The following is a 25516-nucleotide window of genomic DNA, read 5'->3' as shown; positions in this document are numbered from 1 at the left end:
CCTTGTCCCTTTGCATCCGATTGACTTTTATCTGCAGGCGTCACATCAATTAGTGGATACAGTCGGGCAATGTTGTTCTAGGCAGACCATTTTTGAACAAACCCCCATAGCCACCTTGACCATGGACTGTTCCCAGTTTGAGTGGGGGGCATTACAATGGGAAGATGGTCCAAGGAACATGGTCGCCTTCCGAGACCAAGTTGCATATCAGTGTCCTTGAGATGAGAGCAGTCCTACTAACATTGCAAGCCTTTCAGGATTCCCCCCCCCCCCTTGGAGATTATTGCAGTACACACCAACAACATGTTGGTTGTCTGGTATATCAACAAGCAAGGAGGAACCCATTCTTACCCCTTGTGCAGTAAGGTCATGGGAGTGTGAGAGTGAGCGATACCTTCAGGCTGCTTTCTAATTGCAACGCATATCCCAGGGAAAACCAACAAACTGGCAAACAGACTCAGCAGATCACTCCCGGTTCTGCATGAGTAGTCCCTCAACTGGTCAGTAACAAACAGGGTTTTCCACTATTGGGGTCAGCCTTGTTGTGACCTCTTTGCCTCTCCCATCAACAAGTGCAGCAAGTTCTTCACTCTGATCCCTTCTCCGGGGGAGCCACAGAGGGATGCACTAGTCCACAATTGGCCCCTAGATCTAATGTATGCTTACCCTCCTCTTCCGCTCATCCCCAAGTTTCTTCAGAAGGCAAGCAGGTTGAAGAGCTCAGTCATCCTTATTGCCCCATTCTGGCGCCATCAGGTGTTGCTCCCCTTTCTCTGGTTTCATCTAAAATATCCTCCTTGGATTCTGGAGCCAGGACAGAACCTCCTTTCAAACCTGTCAGGAATGCAACATCCAAACCTTCCAGCCCTCAGATTGACTGCTTGGTTTCTCCCCTTCCAACCCTAGTGAGACAGTCCAGGCTCAAGTCCCCTGTCCAAAAAATCCTTTTGGCCTTACAAAAGGTTTCCACTAAAAAACTCTGCAATAGCAAGTGTAAGAGATTTGTTATTTGGGCCATGAGCAGGAACATTGACCCTTTCTCAGCACCAGTTTCTGACATGTTATTATATTTTAATACCCTTTTTGATGAAGATGCTAGCTTCACCACTATCATCAAATTACAGTTAGCTGCTAATTCCAATTTTCATATGGCAAGTCAATCACGTACTCTGTTCTCCTTTAGACTATGCAAATCTTTCATGAAAGGTGTCTCCTAATTAAAGCCCCCAATTAGGGATCCATCTCCCCCTTGGGACCTCACTCTTGTGCTGCAGGCTTTGACACCGGGACCTTTTGAACTGGCAGCTAGTTGTGACATGAAATTTCTGTCATGGAAGACCACCCTTTTGGTGAGTGTAAATTCTGCTAAGAAGATGTCCGAACTCAAAGTCTTGTCCTCTAAATCTCCTTGCATTCTGTTTCATAAAGACAATGCATTCTTATGCGCACTAATCCATCCTGTATTCCTAAAGTAGCTATTGAGAACAATATTAAGCAATCCATTCAATTGCTAGTGTTCTTCCCCAGTTTCTCTAACAAAGTGACATATGTTCATCTTCTAGATGTTCATAGACAACTTTGTTTTTACCTACACAGGACTAAACAACACAGGAATTCTGATTAGCTTTTCGTACCTTTCTCTTCTCTTAGACTTGGACAAGCGCTATCAAAAATTACCTTGGCAAAATGGATTTCTGACTGCATTTTGTACACTTACTCATCCAAAGGAGTGGAATTACCTAAACCTCCTAGGGGCACATTCCACCAGTGCTATGGCTACTTCATTGGCCTTCTATTCTAGAATTTCCATTGATGATATTTGTTCGGCAGCATCATGGTCTTTTAATCACATTTTTGTATCGTACTACAAGCTGGATATTATTTCAGGATCAGGGCCTCCTTTGGTTCGATGGTGCTCTGGCATAGCTTTCCATTAGGGCCACCCATTCACGTATCTGAGGACTCTGACACTGTCATGAGGAGGAATGAAGGAGACACTATCAGATTTAAAGGTTATGTCTTGCCATAACTTGGCAACTGTGTTTTTTCCTTCATTTATCCTCACTTTCCCACCCAACCATCCCCCTACCTTTCTCTTCTGGAGGAACCTGGATGATGAAGAGACTGTTATGTCCTATGTCTGAGCCTCTTCTGCCAGTCTTTGATGTCTGAATGCTGAATGTTTGAAATTGGCAAGCTCAATCTGAGGTAGTTGGGTTGATGCAGGGCATTATGGGTACGAGGGAGGAGCTTGAGAGTCGGATCCATGTCTGTGGAATGTGGCTGAGCTGGATCCAAGGGTGAGATCCGAGACCCTATTGTGAAGTTGAATGAAGGAATACAACACAGATGCCAAGCTGTGGAAAGACATAACCTTTAATAGAAGCTCCTGTTCAAGACATGGCTAAAAACTCTACCAGAGCTGATTTTTCACTTTGACTTCCCTGTCATTTTTTCTCTAGCTATACATTATTACCAGTCCTTGATAGGGAAGGCAATCGTTCACTTGCATTCTAAATTTCAGCTTAGCCGCCTCCTACTCTGTTACCTTTCCCTCTCAAGTTATTTACTCCCGAACCTTGGTTCTTTTGCTAGTTTCCAGTAAATTTGTCCCCTCTTGCCTATTTTCTACATACCTGTTACCAGGCAGAAATTTTGGTAAAATCTCATTTCTGCATTTCCACACTGATTTAGTTCTTAAATTACTGTATGCTCTGTTGTAATGTATTTTTATTTTCTTTCTCAACCTGGTACTTACTGGAAATGTGTATTAGTGCTATGTTGGTCTTGTATCCAGTTCTAAACCATTTGAATGTCTGAGAGGATTGCTTAATTGATCAAATACACTGGTAGTTAAAGATCAACTGTCCTGACAGTTAAAGGTAAGCAAATCCACTACTTTGGTGAGTGGGCTGAGCATGGACGGTCCCTATCCTTTTTTAGTATACTTTAAGGAAAATGGCACATGATTGTGTGTCTGGCTGGTAGTACAATGCAGGTGATTGCTTCTGCTTGCTGATGGTGTTAAAATACATGGTGTAACTTACTCTTTTAAGTAGGATTAGAAGGTAAAAAAATGTTAATGCTACAGAATTGTGCAGTTCTTACAGTCATCTGTTAGGCTTTGATGCCTATCCTGGTGGAATGCAGGACTGGGGCTGTTAATGTGGTAGCTTGGTAATTCTCAAAATATTATTTGCCTTCTCCACTTGAAAAGCTACACTTGTTCCTTAGAAGTTTTTCAGAAAGTTTGGTACTGTCTGCTAATGTTTTATGATGTTTATTATGATGTGTGTAGTTTTTACACTGGGCGGCCGCCTCACAGCAAGAGGTTCTCTGGTTCGATCCTCGGCTGGAGTGCCTTCTGTGCGGAGTCTGCATGTCCTCCCAGTGGTCGCGTGGGTTTCCTCCGGGTGCTCCGTGTTTCCTCCCACATCCCAAAGACATGCTGTAGGTGGACTGGATACTCTAAATTGGCCCTAGGCGTGAATGCGCGAGTGTGTGTGCCTTCAGTGGAAGGTTGGGTGCCGGGCTGGCAACTTGACATCTTAAAAACTCCACTGCCAATCATGAGCGGACAGGTGATCCGCTGTGGCGACCCCTAACTGGGAAAAGTCAGAAGAAGAAGAAGAATGTAGTTTTTACACTATAGAAATGTCCATACTTAATTATTTACTTGAAATTCAGGGCCATTTCTGTGTCCTGTGGCAACCAGAATTGCAGAATTTTTAATGGGTAAAATGATTTAATGTTACTGCATTTCAGTATCATATTTTCCATCCTCTATTCTTGCACAGACATTAATTAGTGGTGTTTTTGAATTGCAGATGTCCACGATCAGCTGTGTGGAAGGAACACAACTGCAAATTATTTGCAATGTATCCAGGCGCAAAGCAAACAGAAGGAAAAGAGAACAGACAAACAGAAGTTGTCTTTGAAGGTACAGTAAGTTTCCTTTAACTAGACTGATGCTGTTTTGAGCTAAGTGGCCACTTACCTTGCTTTAAGGAAGGTCTTGCATCACATGTCACTCTTGTAACTGAAGCTTATCAGGTGATCAGCTTCATCAAATAAATTTTCATGTAGGAAATTTGACTGGGTAATGCACACACTTTTGCCCATGTCAGCCCTTGTTTGATGTTTGTAGTAAATGGTTGGTTTACTCCAGCATTACCTAGTTGTTCCAGGTGTTTTAATTGTTCAGGCTGTCTTGCTATTAGATGTTGCATTGAAAAATATAATGCACATAATCTTAAGGTTCCTGCAGCTGTTTTTAACATGATTAGGATTAAGCCCATGTTATCAGGTTTGTCCATTAAAAATCCTTTGACTTCATAATCTTGGCAGGCCCTGTCTTTAATTTGTGCTTCTGTTTCCTTGCTGCAGCAATTCCTGTTTTAATTGCACTCTTCTCATGATTAAGATCTCTTTATATTAATTGAAGTTATGTTCAAGTTTTGATGAAGAAAGAATTTATATTGTGTAGAACTCCTTAATCAGATTATTTTCCATGAGATTGACTGATTCAGATGCAGCATTGCCTCTGACATTGCCCATTCTGTCTGAACACTTCACAGTCTACCTGTTGTTTATGACACTGATTAAGCAATTTTGCTTTCTTCTGTTAAATTAAAGAGTGATGCTTTTCTTGCAGTTAATTTGTGGTAAAGTTACAAAGGAGACCTCAGAAAGAGCATTATTTGGGGGAATTTATCAGAAGATTACCAGTCAGAGGGCATCAGGCCAAGAAATGGAAAGTACAGGGTAAGGGATTAAATGCCTGAGGCTAAGGATCCTATGCTTAGCTTCTCTTCAAGGTTCTTCTTGTGGAGGGAATCTCATCTCTCTGTAGTTTCTTATCCAACTGGGGAGTCATTTCTGGTTATTCATCTTCTGTTGCACTAACTCCATGAAAAAAAATGAGCAGAGCACATGCTCTTCCACATCTTTCATTGTTAGAAGTTATCCTCAGATTGAGATATGATTTGCTGGTGGTGATTAATGGCTCAGGACTTGGATCATCTTATTTAGCAATGAGATAAGTGCAGGTCCTCAGTATAGTTCTTCCAAGATTATTTATTTCAGGTTTTATTGCACTTAATTCTCAAGTTTAAAGAATTTCTATTTGAGTTCTGCTTTTCTTTTCAAAGCCTTCACCAGCCGTCACAGTACTACCATCTGGATTTTCATTTAATTGTTTTAGTATGATGTACTGTGTTAGGATATCATAAAGAAGTATACCCTTCAGTAAATATCTAAGGAAGGGTTAAAGTAGTTTCCTTGAGATGTTTACAGCCATAGCCGTTAAAGTACAAGCCACCAAACAGTTATTGGCTTTACATACACAGGTTTCTAAGGCCAGAAGAAAAAAGCTTGGGAACACCCTATCCTTTAGAGACATTCTTCATTATTACCATTTTTGCTGTCTGGAAGTGTCAAGATGCATGTCCCTCTGGACTTCCAAGATGGTTTCATTCTTTTCATTAGTCCAAGAGACTGCTTTTATTTGGAGGGGGCAGTGTGCAGGTATAAGCAATTAATTGTGAAAGGTCTGAATAGTGTGTGCCGAGTTAAATGTACAAGGTACAGTGTAATTGACATTTAAATGTACATTGGCAAGCCGTTCATTAAAAACTAAATGAAGTTTGAAGCTGATAAGTGAATACTTTGTGAGTAACCGCCTCCCCAGCAGCATTAGTATATAAATATATTTAATACAGCAGTGCACAATTTAGTGTTCACTTAGCGGTAGCCTGTGCTTTCCACGAGGCAAAAGTTAATGTCTGCTGAAAGCATGCAGGCTGGGTTTTTTTTTACATCTGAAAGGGGAATAGAGGTAAGAATACAACAGGTAGCAGTCAGTGTAAGTGTGAAGGCATATGTGCTATATTTATATATAACTATAGATAAGAGCATTGAATTAGATTAAGAAATATAGGGTGAAAATGGCAACATTACAGGAGACGCATTTGGATCTAAATGAGCACGTGTATTTGACAAAGAAAGAATTTCTGGCCTGACATGGAGTGGAACATCAGTGACAAGGGAAAGGGAAACCGTAATATTGATTGAAGAGGGAAAAAGACAAAATGGTAGAATTGTGGTAGTAAAATGCTATTGGCTGCAGAGGAGAATTATTCTGGAATGTATTTATATTCCACCTAAGACTAGTATTATGAAGCTTAAAAATGTTAATAGAAGAAAGGGGCTTTCACCAGGAAATATTATTTATGTGTTGGGACTGGAACATGATTTTCAGTAGTGAGGCTGTATCAAGGGGATCTTGTAGAAAAAATTTTAAAAAGTTGAAGTCTGCTAAAGAAATGTATCCACCTCCTCCACATTGCCCAGATTGGATGCAAAACTGACCTGTTTTTTCAGAGACGACCAGGGCTGAGATGGAAAGAACACTCATCACTCATTCCAGCAAGACAACCCTCCAGAAGGATATGAAGGAGATCAAAAGTACTTTGTCAGTGGCCCAGGCTGGAAGAAAAGATCAGACTTGAAGGCAGTTGGCAAGAATTTGCACTTTGGATTACTCGAAAGAGCCAAGCTTATGGATTATGTGTTCATTATTTAGCAGCTATTCAAACAGTGGACAGGGTTATAGGTGGCAACCATAAATGTTCTTAGATCACATCAGGTGTTTTTTCCGGCCTCTGCTAGGCAGAAGGATGTGGGCAGACATTTTAGTTCACATCATAACTGTTGCTAAGAGGAAGAAAATCGTGTCATTCATCCTAGTAAGCCATACTTTTATATATCAGCAGGAAAAAAAGGCAATGAGTGCACCATGAGCTGAAGTCAAAAGTAAAATAACAAGTAAATCCAAAAGGTCTTCTTTGTATTTAAAATCCTCGTTTATTACAAAAGATAAAACTGCAGATAGCAGTTACAACTTGCTTCCTGCAGTTGTTAGCTTCATTGTAATAAACGGGTAACAGCGAAAGAAGACCTTTTGGATTTACTTGTTATTTTACTTTTGACTTCAGCTCATGGTGCACTCATTGCTTTTTTTTCCTGCTGATTTGTTGTTTCTGAGGAGAGTGCTTTACCTGGCAGTGTGTTTCCTTTTTGTTTTATACTTTTATATATAGTCAAAAAAGCATCTGTGAGCAAGATCTTTTTCATTTCTACCAGTAATGTGATTCTGCAGAAATTGAAATTTAGGGTTGATGTTTCGTACAAGTTGTATAACATTTATGGCACCAAGAAGGGTAGGTTGGCAGTTAATGCTTGTGTTGATGCTAACTTGTGTCTAGTCATAATGGACAACTGACAGTTGAGACCGGACATAATGGGTTTCCAATAATGACTGCTGAAAGAAAGTGAAAATAACCTTATGCTTTTTTTTCACCAGTGCATGGCTGTGAAAAAAATGAGTAGCTTCTAAATGTTGAAGTTTCAGTGAGTGGCATGTCTGTCTTCATTATCAGAATGATAAGAGATGTGGACATTTTATGTTGGCTGAACTATGATTATTTTATAGGTTTTTATTGAATGACTGCTTTACTATTGCCTCCCCTCCCTTTTTTATTGTATTTTTATCTACTTTGCAATTATGTAGTGTTTTTATGCAATGTGAAGTTATGGGAATTTAAGGTTTGATGATGATGAAAGCTGCCTGCAAGTAAAGAAAGGATAGTTTGCCATGGTTGTGGGGACTCTGTGGTCATTGTCTGTTGCACATAGTGAGGTTTTCCCACCAGCTGGGGTTAAGTTAGGTTTTAATTTATTGTAGTGATTAGTGGGCAGTGGGTCTTTTTGTGCATATGTCACTGTTCCTGATTTTGCAGAACATCCCTGAATTTGCTTATTTTTCTTCTGACCCTAATTGAATGTTTGATTTTCTGGTATATTATTGAGAATTACAACCAGTTAATGCTAGACATCAGGGTTTCATAATTCTTATTCTTCAGAAAAGGCATACTGATATAAAATTTAATGTTATGTTAACATTGAGTGAATTATTAGTATTTAAAAAATGTCCCTGGTTTTGGATGCTTGTCCTTTCATACTTTTTTTTGGCTTTGTCCCTGATTCTTGAGCAGAGAAGTTTAGAGGTGTATTATTTCTGTGCAGTATAATTAAACAGAAAGGGAAGGGTTACAAGGGTAGACAGGAGTTGAAAGCAATTGGCTCAAAAAATCCAAAACAGTCACATTCTTGGTGATGGGTTTGAGCCTTAGGAGCTGCCCTTTATGGGCTTTGGGGCCCAAAGCTTTAGTAGAGCCATAGCTTTCATTGTAAATAGTTATTTGAGGTCCATTTTAATGCTGCTTTGTTCTCTTCTGTACTTGCTAAATATGTTGGTTCAACTACAGAATCTAGATTAATGAAGACTAGAAGAGTTTAAGTAATGGAGACAGCTGAGATGTCAGTTATTTTGAGCAAAGGAAAGGCCACCTTCATTTTTGGTGTCAAAAAGTAGGCCTTTGAGGTTGTCAGTTGACCTCCTGTGGATCCCCTGGGCTTCCTTCTTGTATGCCATTTCTCAGTGGCTGTTGTATCACTGTTCTCTTTTATTTGGGTTATATTGAATATAGTGATGTGGAATGTTAGTGGCCCAATGAGCCCAGTGAACAGAGGAAGAACATTTACTTGTGTCAAATAGTTCCTTCTCCTGTAGTTTGGCTGCAGTTAGCAACTCTGTTGTTTTTGGAGTATGTCAATCTCTTAATGTTACGTTTTGTGCAAGAGGATCATAGCAGTTTTGCTTTGCCTAGAGGTCTCTGTTTAGAATGATGGAGCACAAGATAGATAAATGGGGAATGTGCTTATGAAGTTGTTTTGGGAACATTACTACCTGAATGAGGTTAGCATCAGTAAATCCCCTGGGTATTTCTCTTCAGGAGTTTAGCAGTATGATGGGAGATATTTACCTAAGCAGTAGGTGTAATGTTTGTAGGAGACTGGAACATAGTGATTCAATTGAATGCTGAACAGTGGAATAAAAGGAAAGAGCAGTACCTTAGAATGCCAATATTCTGAGGATGTACTGTAAGATGTTTGGATTCTGTGATGTTGCTGAATGTAGGGGCAATACAAGGTGTATGGTTTACATAATATTCCACAGTATATGTGAAGTATTACGGAGTCGTACAATACTGATATTTTCAGAGGATATTAACCTGGTGTAGAGGATATTAGCATCCCCAGTGACTATATCTGATCATGTTCCACTGATTTCAAGAGTAAAGTCCAAGGCTAGTGACATAGGATGCGAAAACATTCTTGACAAGTATCACAGTTTCAGGGCATGGTTAGCTGAGCAATGGGCACAGTGAGATATGATTTTGTATTCCTCCTGCAGTGACTGGTTTCAGAAGAAGTTGAGAGATGAGACCATAGGACATGTAGTTGTGACTATGGTGGGCATTGTTTGGGTTCTGAGGTCATATTACAGCAAGCTATATGTAATAGAGGGTTGCCAGTGGGATTAAGAGTTGAATACTATAGGAAAAACTTGATAGCTGCCAAATGAGAAGTACAGTATCTTAGCAGGCATAGACAGCAATGGCTGTAATTCATGATGCGGAAGTGAACGATTCCTTGGATTTGCAAACCCTAGAGAACTCAACAGGACTAGATGGATTTTGTAAGGAACTTTATAAGGTGAACAGAAAATGTGTTACGGCAAAGTTTAAGCATCTGTTTGCTCAGATCTTGGTGAAGGACAAGATATTTTCAAGATGGAGAGATGTTTTTGTTTTCACCCTTTGCAAACGAGAGAGAGCCAAATATTCCAACTTTGTGCAGATCTATTTCCTTTTTAAATTTAATTTTGAGTTTTTCTTGACAACTGAAGCAGTGAGATTCAAGCTTTTTTCAGTTAGTATGCAGTGATCAGTGTTGATTTGTAGTAAAGTGCTAGACATCTGATAATACTTACAAGACTTTTATGCTGATTCTGTGTGCACATTACTCAGGTGGACCACTGGTTTTAGGTTTGTCATATGCCAGAATGACATTTAACTAATGTAAGTTGGGAGTGTTTGTATTTATGGGCAGGATATGTTTCTCGATTGAATTTGGCAGTCTAATCCAGGAAGTATACAGGGATGCTAAGATTTGTTTTTTTAAGCCAGTGAGCATCTCATGGGGCCGTTTTATGCTGGAATGTGGGCTCTACCAGGGCTGCTCTGTATCTTCATTTCTCTTCACTATAAATATAGAAGCACAGGTGGCAATTAGGGCATCTCTGTTGGCAGGTTACCAGTGTTACAGCAAAAAAAATATTCTCTTATGACTTCTTGTCATATTTAGTAGACAAAGAATCAGAAACTGTGTAGATTATATAATAATGTTTGCTCGGTTTACTAGCCCCTCAGGGTATAAAGTAAAATGTGTGAAAAACACAAGACATTTCTGGTAATTTTACCCAATCCCCAGCATTAAAAATGCCATTTTTGTGGAATGACAAAACAGAAATATCTAGGAATGTAAATAGCACCTGCAGTGTCAGATACCATGTTTTTTTTATGTCAAGATGTATGTTCTTCGTGTTTTACTGTTGCAGTCATTACATTTGGGTTATCTGCTTGCAGGTAGCCCTCAGTCGGCCTGATTAACAAAGTCTTGGGTCCTGCGTCGGTTGCTGTCCCTTCTTCCATGACGTCAGGTCGTCAGGGGTATAAAACATGCAGCCGATGCCATTACACCAGTCTTTCTTGCCGTGCAGTGCCCGAAGCAGAAGCAGCTCTCAAGTGCCAGTCGGCCGTCTCCTGAAATTTTCATTTTTGAGTTTCAGAACCGAAGTCTTCACGTAAAGCTAAGTACCCTGTTGGGGAAACTTTTTCTTGCTCCTTACCGATGTCAGTAGAAGTTAATAATTGCATTACTTGTGGAATGCAAATACCGCATAAAGATTTTCATCCATACTGTATTCCTTGCCTAGGCCCTGACCACGATGTACCTTGCTGTCAGTTTTGTGCTTTGTTTAGTCAGCGCACTGTCCATCATCGCTATATTTTCGCCTCTAAATATTTTGGTTCTCGGTTTAATTATCCAGAAATGTCGTCGGTTAGCCATCCGACTACCGGAATTCCGAAAAAACGCAAAGATAAAGACAGAGACAGGCCACCAAGGTCCAAAACTGCTGACGACGTTTCTCCTAAGACAGTCGCCATTTCGCCGGTACTCAGTGAGGCGCTTTCGCAGCCCCTGATACCCGCTACTTCTGATTCGCAGGCCTCTACTGAGACCCATTCACAGTCCGGTATGCTGCGAGATGCTTCAGCTATGGAACCTGCGGATGTCTCTACCTTGGATGGGTCCAGAGCCGCTGTGCAGGCACTGGCTTCTGAGGGTGTATTTAGGCCTATGGACTTAAGTTAAACTGACGCCTCCTTCTTTACTTAGGCCTAAATCTCGAACCATGCCTAAAAAGTTGACGCCCAGACCACATGCTCAGGCCTTTATGCCTAAAAAACAAATGATAAGGACGGCTGAAGATCTAATAAGTCTAATCAGGGGTATCCCCCCCCCCCCCCAAGAGGCCTAGGACTTAAGTTGTTTATGAATCTTCTGATCAGGATTCTGTTTTTTCTGATTCTTCTGATGATCTAGATTTGCCCTTATCTACTTATGAAGATTCTGATGCAGAGGACTCCATTCCCTCTGCTTCCCCTCCTGAGGATTTTTCTTTTGGGGAAACCTTACATACTCTAAGGGAGCATTTCCACTGGGAAAGCCAGGATTTTTCTTATTCAAAAAAGAGGCTTAGGGATTTCCTTCTCCTACCTCAGCATAGGCCTTTAGCTATTCCTCCTGTACCAGACAGTGTTGATATTTTTTTTGGAATCTAGTTTGGCCCCGATTCCTTGCCTCCTGCTCCCAGAAAACCTGACCGATACTACAGGGTCCCGAGTCCTACAAGTTCCTTTTTAAAAATCCTACTGCAGAACCAGAAACTATTTCACAGGGGCCCAAGGGTGTTTAGGCTTCTACTGCTAAAAATCCTACCTCTTCTGATAGACACTCCAGGGCGCTGGATAGATGGGGTAAGAAGGTTTACACTTCTGCAACCTTGGCCATTAGAGCTTTAAACTTGCCAGTTTCATATGTTAAAGTATCAGCAACATGTTATTGGATTGCTTAAACAGAAAATCGTTGATTCCTGACTGTGTGGAAAATAAAGAATTACAGGATTTAATGCATTCTGCTGAACAAGTTGGAAAACATACTTTGCAGTGTGGTTTTGATTCATTAGAGGCCTCTTACAGGGCTGCTCTTACTGGGTCTGTGCTCAGAAGACATGCTTGGTTTAAAGAGCAATCTTTGTCTTATGTTAAAGCTAAATTGTTAGATGCTCCTTTAAATCAGGGCCGCCTGTTTGGCAGCAAGGCTGAGGAAGTTCTTAAAAAGATGGAAGATAAAGCTAAATCTATGCAAACTGTTAAATATTTCTTTCAAGTTCAGCCTCCTAGATTTAGTAGGCACTGGCCCTCTAAGAATTGGTCCTTTCCAGCCCCTTCCAGGTCTTCTCAAGCCAAACCCAGACACAGCAGAAACCCCAGGTTTCAGTCCTAGGAGACACACAGGACTAAGCAGTGGGGGGCCTTCACTTCCAAATCTGGGAGTAATAAGACTTCCCCCTATGGTAAACTGTCTCAATGACTTCCTTTTAAAATTTCCAAGCACTTATCAACTGACTGCCCCCTTGGAGGGAAAGATTGCTTTTCATGCAAAGAATTGGGAACTCATTACCCAGGACAAATAGGTTCTAAGTATAGTGTCCCAGGGATACAGATTTCACTTCCACACGTTGCCAATACCAAGCGGATGGCTGGACCTACTCCCAAATCAGTGGGCAGAGGCTCAAAAAACAAGTACTTTCTCTCTTAAGCATGGGGGCTATTCAACTGGTACCAGAAGAGGAAAAGGGACAAGGCTTTTATTTGAGACTTTTCCTGGTACCCAGAAAAGACAACTCATGGCGTCCTATCCTGGACCTGTCTACTCTAAACACCTTTTTGGAGATTCCAAAATTCAAGATGCTGACTCTTCACCAGTTACTTCCTGTGCTAGGCAAAGATGCCTGGTTGGCAGCACTAGATTTAAAAGAAGCATACCTGCACATCCCAATCAGGGAATCTTGCAGAAGATACCTATGCTTCAAAGCAGGCTACACGCACTATCAGTTCTCTGCACTGCCCTTTGGCTTATCTGCTGTGCCCAGGGTATTCACAAAGTGCCTAGCTCCAGTTATTGCATTTTGCAGGCAAAGAAATATTCAGATATACCCATACCTAGATGATTGTCTAATTCAGGCAGAAAGCCAGGACATACGTTTGAATCATCTGGCCTTTGTACAAAGGGTTCTGACTTGTCTGGGATACACCATAAACCAAAAGACAAATACTGCAAGCCTTGGGGTTCATGGCCTCCTGCATTCTTCTAATTCCATATGCAAGACTGCATATGAGGAAACTACAGTGGTATCTAAAAAGCCTATGGTGTCAACATTCTCAAAATCTAGAAGCAATGATTCCTATCATACCTTGCCTACGCCTAGAGTTCCTTTGGTGGGAAGAGGCCTGCCACCAAAACAAGGGACTACCTTTCACACCACCCCCTGCCGCCCAAACCCTAACAACAGACACATCAGATTATGCATGGGGGGGGGGGGGGGGCACCTGGCAGGGAAGTGCATTCAGGGCAAATGGAACCCAAGTCAAATGCACCTGCATATCAATCAAAAATAAATTTTAGCTGTACAGAATGCTCTGACAGCCTTCAAGGACCACATTCTTCCAGGACAACTAATGGTAAAGACGGACAACACCACTGTTAAATGGTGCATAAACAAGCAGGGGGGGTACACATTCTTACCCCCTCTGCAGACTAGCTATAGCATTGTGGAACACAGCCTTGAGCTACCAAGTGCACCTACAAACTCAATTCCGCCAGGAAAATTAAATACACTGGCAGACAGACTAAGCAGAAACCTCATGGACCGACACAAGTGGAAATTGTAACCAAGGATTTTCAACATGTTGACAAACCATTGGGGGAGCCCAGATGTAGACTTGTTTGCCTCTCCCCAGAACTATCAATTGGACAAATTTTGCACAAGGACTCCCCACAAAGAAGCCTGGAAAGTGGATGCTCTGTCCTTCATCTTAAAAAACCTGTCAGTCTATGCCTTCCCCCCTCTTCCTCTGCTCTCCAAAGTACTGCTAAAAATCAAACTGGGCAAACCAAGGATGATTTTGATTGTTCCACACTGGCTGCGCCAACACTGCTACCCCCTCCTGTGCAGTGTGTCATGGTTATCCCCATGGCACCTGCCTCAGACTCCTTCCCTGTTGTCTCAGCAGGAGAGCCAGATTTTGCACCCTCAGCTTCTAACGCTGAACCTTGCAACCTGGCTAATTACATAATCTCTCTTTTACCATCCCTCAGTAAACCTGTGATGGATATCATTTTAGAGGCAAGGAGGCCTAGTACTAGAAAATCTTATGCTGAAAAATGGAAAAGATTCTAACCCTGGAACCAATCTCAAGGGATGAGCACAACAGCGCCCAATTTACCTCAGATTTTACAATACTTAACTTTGAGATGCTTCACGAGGGCCTGTCTTTTTCCTCCATTAAAATCCACGCCTCAGCCATTTCATCTCATTGTTACACAGAACCTCCCCTTTTCTCTCATCCACTGCTTGAGCAGTTCCTCAGAGGGGCCAGAAATTTGAGACCACCCAGGAGAGCTCCAACCCCAGCCTCTAGGACCTTAACTTTGTTTTGGAAAAACTCACTCTACCACCTTTTGAGCCAGCTGCTACTCCAGACTTAAAATTTCTTTGTTGGAAAACAACTTTCCTTTTAGCAATCACTTCAGCTAGAAGGGTATCTGAATTACAGGCCCTTATGGCAGTGGAACCTTTCATCATCTTTCATGCGGACAGTGTGTCCCTCAGAACCAATCCGTCCTTCATGCCCAAGGTGGTATCCAGTGTGGCTCTTAATCAGTCCATTCATTTGCCAACCTTCTTTCCCAATCCACAGAACAAAGGGGAATGGATACTGCATTCTGATGTGCACAGACAACTTAGATTCTACTTGGACAGGACTAAACCTCAAAGGAAATCTGAACAACTGCTGGTAGCATTTGCTGCAGGGGCAGAGGGGAAGGCTATTTCAAAGCAAACCATTTCTAAATGGTAGGCCATTGCATTCATTTCTGCTATAAGCACCATGGAAAACCTATACCCCAGGGGATCAGACCTCACTCCAACAGGGCTGCATCTATCTCTACAGCCTTTCTCAGAGGTGTCCTTACCAGGGACATCCTAGAAGCTGCTACTTGGAGTTCTGTACATACTTTCACCAAGCATTGTCATTTGCCAGTTTTCTCTAAATCCAGAGCTGGCTTTGCCACTGCAGTCTTGCAGGGCCTTTTAGCTGGTCCTAATGTTATCTAAATTCCTCCTCCCAACCATAGCTTTGGAAATCTACCCAAATGTAATGACTGGAACAGTGAAACATGAAGAACATAGTACAGTTGTGTACACTTACCATAAATGTAGATGTTCGAGTGTATTTACTGTTGCAGTCCTGGTTACCCTCCCTCCAGCCCCCTAACTTCTTTTGGTTATACCTCTACTTTCCTTTGCTATGCTTAAAAGCCTTTTTGGTGTATTTGCTTTTTTGTTAGAGGTATATCATTGTACTTTTACATTTAATTGCTTCCCATTAGGGGGGCACCTGACATCTGGGGCAAGAAAAACTGATGTAATGGCATCGGTTGCATATTTTATACCACTGACGACCTGACATCATGGAAGAAGGGACAGCAACCGACGCAGGACCCAAGACTTTGTTATTCAGGCCGACTGAGGGCTACCTGCAAGCAGATAACCCAAATGTAATGACTGAAACAGTGAATACACTCTAACATCTACATTTATGGTAAGTGTGCACAACTGTACTTTCTTTTACCACTGTGCATTTACCATATTCAGATGATACCTAGCAAATTGCCAAAATACTTAAGTAGGACTTCCATGATGGCTGCAAACTGATCAACACAGAACTTCATTTCTACCAGTGTGAAAGCAGAACTTAAGGAGTGCAATTGAAAGTTTTTTTTTGGTAAAATTCAGTTACTGGCTAGTGATTGTACTGCCTTGAAAGAATAAATTTGGAAAACCTGAAAGAAAATCAACCAGAAAATATGAAGTGAAGACACTGGGAAGGATTTTGCAATTTATTCAGCAAAAAACATTTCAAGCTTTAGCATTGGTTAAAGAAATGCCTTCCAGTAATTTAAAGAAAATAATAAATCAAATGTACTCCGAGGTGATTAACTCTGAAGGAATATATTAATTCAAACAACAAAAGGCTGGAAAAATAGAAGTTTTAACTAGCCATTTAGATGAACTGATAAAACTGCAAAAATCAGAGGCTGACCTGAAGAAAAAACTGTCTAAATATGAGGATGTTCTTCATCTCACATTGCTGCAGTCCTTACACTTGGGTAGTCCGCTGTCCTCGGTCGGCCCGAATATCAAAGTATTAGGCTGACGTCGGTCAAGGCGCTTAAGACTGACATCAGGACGTCAGGGTACAAATGCGCATGACCGACGTCATATCCTCAGTCTTTTTTGCCACATGGTCTGATGCAGAAGCAGCGTTGCAAGTGCCGTTCGGCATTCTGAAATTTTTCGAATTCGGAGTTTCAGACCGAGTCAAAGTTGGCTAAGTACCCGTTGGGAATATTTTAGTTTTTCTTGCCTCAGTGGTTTACCGGATGTCAGAAAAAGTGAATAACTGTATTTCTTGTGGGAAGCAGATACCGCATAGGGATTATCATACTTTGTGTATTCCTTGTTTGGGGCCTGAGCACGACGTTGTTGGGTGTCGCTTTTGTGCTAGGTTCAATAAGCGCACTATTGCGAAGGTTAGATTGTGCCAGGTTGGTCTTCGAAGCGGTGCAATTATAAGATGCCGCCGGATGCTCCGGCGCCCGCTTCTTCAAGAAGCAAAGACAAAGCAGCTAAACCCAGGCAAGAAGAGTCGTCTGCGGACGCCGGTTCTTTAGAGGCCAGTGGAACCGGTGGTTCCCGGAGGCTTCTCTGGAGTCCCAGGGGGAGACTTTGATATTGCAGGATGTGGCCTCTCAGGAGGCAGGTCAGGCTGAAGGGGCTTCTCAGGTTTCTGTACTCCCCTCCCTTCCTAGGGTGGTTAGGCCCTCTCCTTCTGTTTCCAAGGCTTCTCCCAGAGGCAGGCCAGGTTTAGCTTCTGTTGGTGTCACTCCTAGTTCAACAGGATCTGTGCCCAAGAAGCACATGCTTAAAATGGCAGAAGATTTAATTACTTTGATTAGAGGTTCTTTGCCCCCTCCTGATAAGAGGCCTAGGGTGGAACCAGAGTTGGGGAGTTTTGAGCAGGCTTTGGATGTTTCAGAGTCTTCGGCTGAAGACTTGCAGGAGTACTCTCCTTATTCTGATTCTGATGCAGATGATTCGACTCCTTCTGCTTCTCCTCCAGAGGATTTTTCTTTTTCAGAGACTCTTCATTCCATGAGGGAACATTTTAAGTGGGAAGGTCAGGACTTCTCTGATTCCAGGAAAAGGCTTAGGGAATTTTTGCTTTTACCCCAGCATAGGCCTTTGGCTATACCACCTGTTCTGGATGTTGTGGAAGATGTGTTTGCAGAGGCTTCACTTAATCCTGATTCTTTGCCTCCTGCTCCTGTTAAACCGGATAGGTAAAACAGGGTGCCTGAGGCTCATAAATATCTTTATAAGAGTCCTAGGGCGGACCCAGAAACTGTTAGTCAGGGACCTAAGGGTGTCAAGGCCTCTGTTGTAAAAAATCTGGTTCCTCCAGATAAAGAGGCCAGAGCTTTGGATAGATGGGGAAAGAAAGTCTATACTTCTTCCACCTTAGCTATGAGGGCGTTGAATTGCCAGTTTCACATGTTGAAATATCAAAACTATCTTCTTTCTCAATTGAAGTCTAAGGTAGATGCTCTGGCGGAAGGCATTGACTGTAAAGAATTACAAGATTTGGTACATGTCTCTGAACAGGTGAGTAAGCATTCTTTACAATGTGGTTTTGATGCTGTACAGGCCTCGTCTAGGGTGGCTGCCACTGGGTCAGTTCTTCGCAGGCACGCCTGGCTGAGGGATCAGAATTTATCTGACCATGTTAAGACAAGGATTTTGGATGCTCCCTTACAGTCTGATGTGTTGTTTGGTTCACCTGTGGAGTCAGTCTTGAAGAAAATGGAAGACAAGGCTAAGTCTATGCAGGCTGTTAAAGATTTTTTGCAAGTTCAGCCTCCGAAGTTTAGTAGGAATTGGCCTGCTAAGGGGTGGACGTACCCTTCTTATGATTCACAGTCTAGGAGTAGATCTAGACGTGGTAGGGACAGAGCTCAGAGCTCCTTCAGACCTAGAACAGGGAGTTCACCTGCACAATCTTCAGGTGAGGGCAGGGGCCAGTCCTTTCTTAAACAGGCCCAATGACCTACCTTTTCAGCTGCCAGATCCTTCTTGCCTGGCAGCACCTTTGGGAGGAAGGTTGGCACTCTTCAAGGAAAATTGGAGTTGGATTACCCAAGACAGATGGGTATTGGATATCATACACCAAGGTTACAGGTTTTATTTCCATACCTTGCCTCCTTTCAAAGGCATGCCGGACGTTCCTCCTCAGCAAAGACTAGAGGCTCACAAACAAATTTCTCTGCTGTTCCTAGTACCAAAGAAGGGGAACACGTGGAGACCAATTTTGGATTTATCTATCCTCAACACTTATCTGGACATTCCCAAGTTCAAAATGTTGACGTTACAGCAGCTTTTACCTCTGCTGGGCAAAGATCACTGGATGGTGACTCTGGATCTCAAGGAGGCTTACCTTCATGTTCCTATCAGGCTAAGTTGCAGGAAGTATCTGCGTTTTCGGGCTGGGACTTCTCATTATCAGTTCTCTGCATTGCCCTTTGGCTTATCTGCTGCGCCCAGTGTGTTCACGAAGGTTCTGGCTCCAGTGATAGCTTTCTTCAGGCTAAGAGGAATACAGATCTATCCTTATTTGGACGATTGCCTGATTCTGGCCCAAGGAAAGGACGAACTTCTTCATCATTTACAATATGTGATAGCAGTGCTAAGATGCCTGGGGTATTCTGTGAACGAAATAAAGTCCAGTCTAGTACCCTCTCAGGACATGTGCTTTCTGGGTGTGAGGCTGAATACAGCATCCCAGATGGCCTTTTTGACCCCGGACAAACAAAAGAATCTTTCTCTGTACTTCCATCAATTGTCTCATCAGTCCAGGCTGACTGCAAGGACAGTCCTTCAAGCCTTGGGGTTCATGGCATCTTGTATTCTGGTGCTTCCCAATGCCAAACTGCATATGAGGAAGCTACAATGGTATCTCAAAAATGTATGGACACAGCACTGCCAAGATTTGGACACTGTCATTCAGATAATACCTTGCATTCAAAAGGAATTTTTGTGGTGGGCTCAGGAATGTCACCTAAACAAGGGACTCTCTGTGACCCGCCAGAGGCGAGTCAGATTCTAACGACAGATGCCTCAGACAAAGCTTGGGAGCTCATCTAAATGGAAAGTGGGTACAAAACATGGCCTGCCAGACTTCAACATCTACATATCAACTTGAAGGAGATGTTAGCAGTCCAATTTGCATTGATAGCTTTCAAGGATTTACTTCTTCCAGGGCAGGTGTTGGTTCTAACAGACAACACAACTGTCATGTGGTACATCAACAAGCAAGGGGGAACACATTCTTATCCTCTATGCAGACAAGCAATGATTTTGTGGGAGACTGCTCTCAGTTTACAGCTAAATCTTCAGGCAAGGTTTCTGCCGAGCACAAAACTCCTTAGCAGATGTGTTGAGCAGACAAATTATGGATCCCCACGAGTGGAAATTGGATCCTCATGTATTTCAGAAATTGACAGTGTTATGGGGAACTCCAGACATAGATCTGTTCGCCTCCACTAAACTACCAGCTGCCAAAGTTTTGCACAAAAGGTTTCATCCCACAGCTTGGAAAGTGGATGCTCTTTCATTCAATTGGAGCAATCTTCATGTGTATGCCTTTCCACCTCTGCCTCTCCTCCCAAAGGTACTCCTGAAGGTCAGACAGGACAAGCCAAAGATGATTTTAATAGCTCCAGATTGGCCTCGACAGCACTGGTACCCATTACTGAGAAGTCTGGTATGGGAGCCTCCATGGCCTTTGCCTTGATTCCACACCTGCTGTCTCAGGAGAACAGTCATTTACTCAATGTCAAACTTCACTCTCTTCACCTAACAGCCTGGCATATTCTGTTTTAAACCCTGGAGGGTCTCAGCTTCCACAGCAAGTTTTGAATGTTATTTTGGAGGCCAGAAGGCCTAGTACAAGGAAAGTGTACGCAGATAAATCGAAGAGATTTTTATTTTGGAGTACAGCAAAGGAATTTGATGTTTCTAAGCCTAATTTAAGTGTGGCTCTTCAATATCTTACTGAGTTACTGGACAAAGGTTTGTCCTTCTCTTCTATTAAGGTTCATGCTGCAGCAATTTCTGCTCACTATGACTGTGACCCACCATTGTTTTCTCATCCTTTGTTTAAGCAATTCCTTAGAGGGGCAAAGGATATAAGATCCCCACGTAGAGCTCCTACTCCTGCTTGGGATCTCAATTTTGTGTTGGAGAAACTCACTCTACAACCTTTTGAGCCTGCAGCTACTGCCGAGTTGAAATATTTATCATGGAAGACTGCTTTTTTGTTGGCCATTACCTCTGCGAGAAGGGTTTCTGAATTACAGGCCCTTATGGCGGTTGAGCCTTTTTTAATTTTCCATAAGGATAGGGTATCTTTACGTACTAATCCTTCCTTTATGCCTAAAGTGGTTTCTAGTGTGGCTTTAAACCAGACTATTCATTTGCCTACTTTTTATGCAAACCCCCAAAATAAAGGGGAAAAGATTTTGCACACTTTGGATATACACAGGCAGTTGCGATATTATTTGAGCAGAACTAAAGGGTTCAGGCAGTCTCAGCAGCTATTTGTCTCTTTTGCTTTGGGTTCTCAGGGCAAGCCTGTGTCAAAACAAACTATTTCTAAGTGGATTGGGTTTTGTATTGCTTTCTGTTATTCCCATCATGGTAAGGAGATTCCAGCTGGGATTAGGCCTCATTCCACTAGGGCTACTTCCACTTCTACAGCCTTTTTAAGGGGGGTGGCAACTAAAGATATTTTGGAGGCAGCTACTTGGAGTTCAGTGCATACTTTCTCTAAGCATTACCACCTTCCACTTTACTCTAAATCTAGGGCTGGTTTTGCCACTGCAATTTTACAGGGCATTTTGGCAGCTCCTACTGCTTTATAGTTTTGCCATCCTCCCTTACCTCTGCTTTGGGATTCTACCCAAGTGTAAGGACTGCAGCAATGTGAGATGAAGAACATAGTACAGTTTTGTACCTACCATAAATGTAGATGTTCGAAGATCCACATTGCTGCAGTCCAATTTACCCTCCCTCCTTCCCTCTGTAGTTAGAGGTTGTGTGGTTTGGGTTGTAAATATTGTGGATGTTGTATATATTGTACATAGGATTAGTGCAAGGGTGATTGGTTGTTTTTTGCTGTCTTTTGGTTTTGACCTTTCTTTTTAGGGTCTTCTGACATCTGGGGCAAGAAAAGACTGAGGATATGACGTCGGTCGTGCGCATTTGTACCCTGACGTCCTGATGTCAGTCTTAAGCGCCTTGACCGACGTCAGCCTAATACTTTGATATTCGGGCCGACCGAGGACAGCGGACTACCCAAGTGTAAGGACTGCAGCAATGTGGATCTTCGAACATCTACATTTATGGTAGGTACAAAACTGTACTTTTCTCAAGAACTATGTAAAAAATAGTTAGAAAACCAGAGAAAACCTGAGATTTTCTGCTGTACCAGAGAAATTGGAAGGAACAGATTTTATTAATTTTATGAAAGCACAGATAAGCAACTGGACTTGTGTTCTACAGCAGACTTGATACTGATAAAATTGTGGTAGAAGGGCAAAGTATTAAAAACTGTAGACAGGCGAGTGTTTATAGAAGATGATTATTCACTGTATACCAGGCAGAAGAGAAGCAAATTTATCCCAGCAATCAGGGAATGTTGAGACACAGTTGTGAGATTCAAGCTGCTGTGTCCCGCTGTCTTCAATGTGTTTTTTTTTTCCTGGAGGATAAAAGCCGTTTTTGGCACAGAACAGCCTAAGCTGGAAATAAATAAGTTTGTCCAACAAAAAGCGAGTCGGCAAGCAGAAGGGGGACTCTGCGTCTCATTCTTCTGATGGTAAGATTCATTGGGAGAGGGAGATGAGCAGGAAGTCCAGCAACTCTGAAATTAGTGAAAAAATATACTATAAAGCATCTTTTCACATTTGCGAAATATGGCTTTGCAAGAAAAGTGGATGAAAAACACTGTTCTTTTGTTTTTAAACTTGTGGGTGGACTACTAATGTTGAGAAGGATGCTGTTTTTATTCTTATTTGTATAAAACATTTCAAGATATAAACTGCATGTTATACACAGTAAAACAGTTTTGTGTAGTGTATAGTCGTGTATTTTAAATGTGGGACAGTATTTTCAGTGACTGTTGTATATGTTAAAGACATTTAAAGTAACAAGTCATTTTTAGTTGTAATATATATATAGGATGTTGCAGTCATTACATTTGGGTAATATGCTGTCAGGTTGCCCTCAGTTGGCCTGATTAACAAAGTCTTGGGTCCTGCGTTGGTTGCTGTCCCTTCTTCCATGACATCAGGTCATCAGGGGTATAAAACATGCAGCCGATGCCATTACATTAGTCTTTCTTGCCATGCGGTGCTCAAAGCAGAAGCAGTTCGCAAATGCCAGTCGGCCGACTCCTGAAATTTTCATTTTCGAGTTTCAGAATGGAGGTCTTCAACTAAAAGCTAAGTACCCCATTGGGGAAACTTTTTCTTGCTTCTAAATATTTTGGCTCAAGATTTAATTATCCAGAAGTTTTGTCAGTTAGCAATCCGACTACCGGAATACCTAAAAAATGCAAAGAAAAAGACTGACACAGACCATCGAGGTCCAAAACTGATGACGATGCTTCTCCTAAGACAGTCGTTAGTTCGCCGGTACTCAGTGAAGTGCTTTCACAGCCCCTGATACCCACTACTTCTGATTCGCAGGCCTCTACTGAGACCCATTTGGAGTCTGGTATGCTGCAAGATGCTTCAATTATGGAACCCGCGGATGTCTCTACTTAGATGGGTCCGGAGCCGCTGTGCAGGCACCGGCTTCTGAGGGTGTTTTCAGGCCTACAGATTTGTATATTAGACGAACACCATCTTCAAAACTAAGGCCAAAATCTATATCTAAAAAAAAACGGGACCACATGTGCAGGCCCCTATGCCTAAAAAACAAATGATCAAAATGTCTGAAGATTTAATTACTCTGATCAGGGGTAGCCAACCCCCTCCTTCTAAGAGGCCTAGGTGTGAGTATGAATCTTCTGAATAGGATTCTATTTCTTCTGACACCTCCAATGAACAGGATGTGTCTATTCCTACTTATGAGGACTCTGATGCAGAAGATTCCATTCCTTCTGCTTCTCCCCCAGAGGATTTTTCTTTTTGGGAAACTTTACATATCTTAAGGGAACATTTCCACTGGGAAAGTCAGGATTTCTCTGAATCTAAAAAGAGACTTAGGGATTTTCTACTTCTTCCTCGGCATAGATCTTTGGCTATACCTCCTGTTCTAGACATTGTTGATTATGTTTTTTTCAGAATCTAGTATGGCTCCTTGTAAGCCAGACAGATACTACAGGGTTCCTGACTCCCACAAATTCCTTTTCAAAAATCCTTTTGCTGATCCTGAAACCATTTCTCGGGGTCCCAAGGGCGTTAAGGCCTCTACTGCTAAAAATCCTACCCCTTCTGATAGAGATTCCAGGGCGCTGGATAGATTGGGTAATAAGGGTTATACTTCTGCAACCTTGGCAATCAGGGCTTTAAACTGTCAATTCCATATGCTGAAATATCAACAGCATATCATGGGACTACTTAAACAGAAAATGATGTTAATCTCTGACTGTGTGGAAAGTAAAGATTTACAAGATTTATTACATTCAGCTGAACAAGTTGGAAAACATACTTTGCATTGTGGTTTTGATTCCTTGGAGGCCTCTTGCAGGGCTGCTGTAACTGGATCTGTGCTAATAAGGTCCGCCTGGCTCAAAGAGCAAACTCTGCCTGACCATGTTAAAGCAAAATTATTGGATGCTCCTTTACAACAGGACCGTTTCTTAGGTAATAAGGCTGAAGAAGTGTTAAAGATGGAAGATAAAGCTAAATCTATGCAAACTGTGAAAGATTTCTTACAGGTGCAATCTCCAAGATTTAGTAGGCACTGGCCTACTAAGAACTGGTCATTTCCAGACCCTTCGAGAGCCATTCAAGTCAAATCCAGACATTCCAAAGGCTCCAGGTTTCAGTCACAAGGAACTTTTAGAATAAAACAATGGGGTGACTTCACCTCCAAATCTGGAAACAACAAGGCACCTCCCTATGGTAAACAGTCTCAATGACTTCCCTCTACAATCACCAAGCACTTACCTTTTAGCTGCCCCTTTAGGGGGAAAACTGGCACTTCATGCACAAAATTGGCAACTTATTACCCAGGACAAATGGGTTTTAAATATAGTATCCCAGGGATACAGATTTTATTTCCATACATTGCCAGTCCCAAACGGATGGCCAGACCTGCCCCCAAATCAGTGGGCAGAGGCCCAGAAACAAGTTCTGTCCCTCATGAACATGGGGCTATTCAACCAGAAGAGGAAAAGGGACAAGGATTCTATTCAAGACTTTTCCTGGTACCCAGAAAAGACAAATCATAGCATCCAATTCTGGACGTATCCACTCTAAACACATTTCTGGACATTCCAAAATTCAAGATGCTGGCTCTTCAACAGTTACTACCTATGCTAGGCAAAGATGCCTGGTTGGTAACTCTAGACTTAAGAGGCTTACCTGCATATCCCAATCAGGGAATCTTACAGAAGATACCTCCGCTTCAAAGCAGGCTACTTGCATTACCAGTTCTCTGCACTGCTCTTTGGCTTATCTACTGCACCCAGGGTCTTCGCAAAGTGCCTGGCTCCAGTAATTGCATTTTGTAGGCAAAGAAATATTCAGATATATCCATACCTGGACGATTGTCTGATTCAGGCAGAAAACAAGGACATTCTTCTAAAGCGTCTGGCATTTGTAAAAAGAGTTCTAACTTGTCTAGGGTACACCATAAATGAAAAGAAATCACAACTGGTACCCTCTCAAAAAATTACATTCCTGGGTGCAAGCTTGAATACAACTGCCCAGATGACTTACCTTATGCCAGAAAAGCAAATTCATCTGGTAACTTACTTCAAACAGCATCTGCAAGACAAATTCTGCAAGCTTTGGGGTTCATGGCCTCCTGCATTATTCTAATTCCATATGCAAGCCTGCATATGAGGAAACTTCA

General features: G+C 42.1%; 1 protein-coding gene across 1 annotated transcript in view; it reads left to right on the top strand.

The window, feature by feature from the left end:
• POLR1A (RNA polymerase I subunit A) overlaps window positions 1-25516 on the top strand; it is a 2269619-nt gene that overhangs the window by 419220 nt on the left and 1824883 nt on the right. Inside the window, exon 6 of the mRNA XM_044062330.1 lies at window positions 3828-3940. Within this exon, the coding sequence (XP_043918265.1) occupies window positions 3828-3940 (113 nt within the window). The remainder of the gene's footprint in view (window positions 1-3827; window positions 3941-25516) is intronic.

Source organism: Protopterus annectens, chromosome 2.part1, assembly GCF_019279795.1.
Source record: "Protopterus annectens isolate FY-2018-M chromosome 2.part1, PAN1.0, whole genome shotgun sequence".
Lineage (NCBI taxonomy): Eukaryota > Metazoa > Chordata > Ceratodontiformes > Protopteridae > Protopterus > Protopterus annectens.
This window is presented reverse-complemented; position numbering and strand designations above follow the sequence as displayed.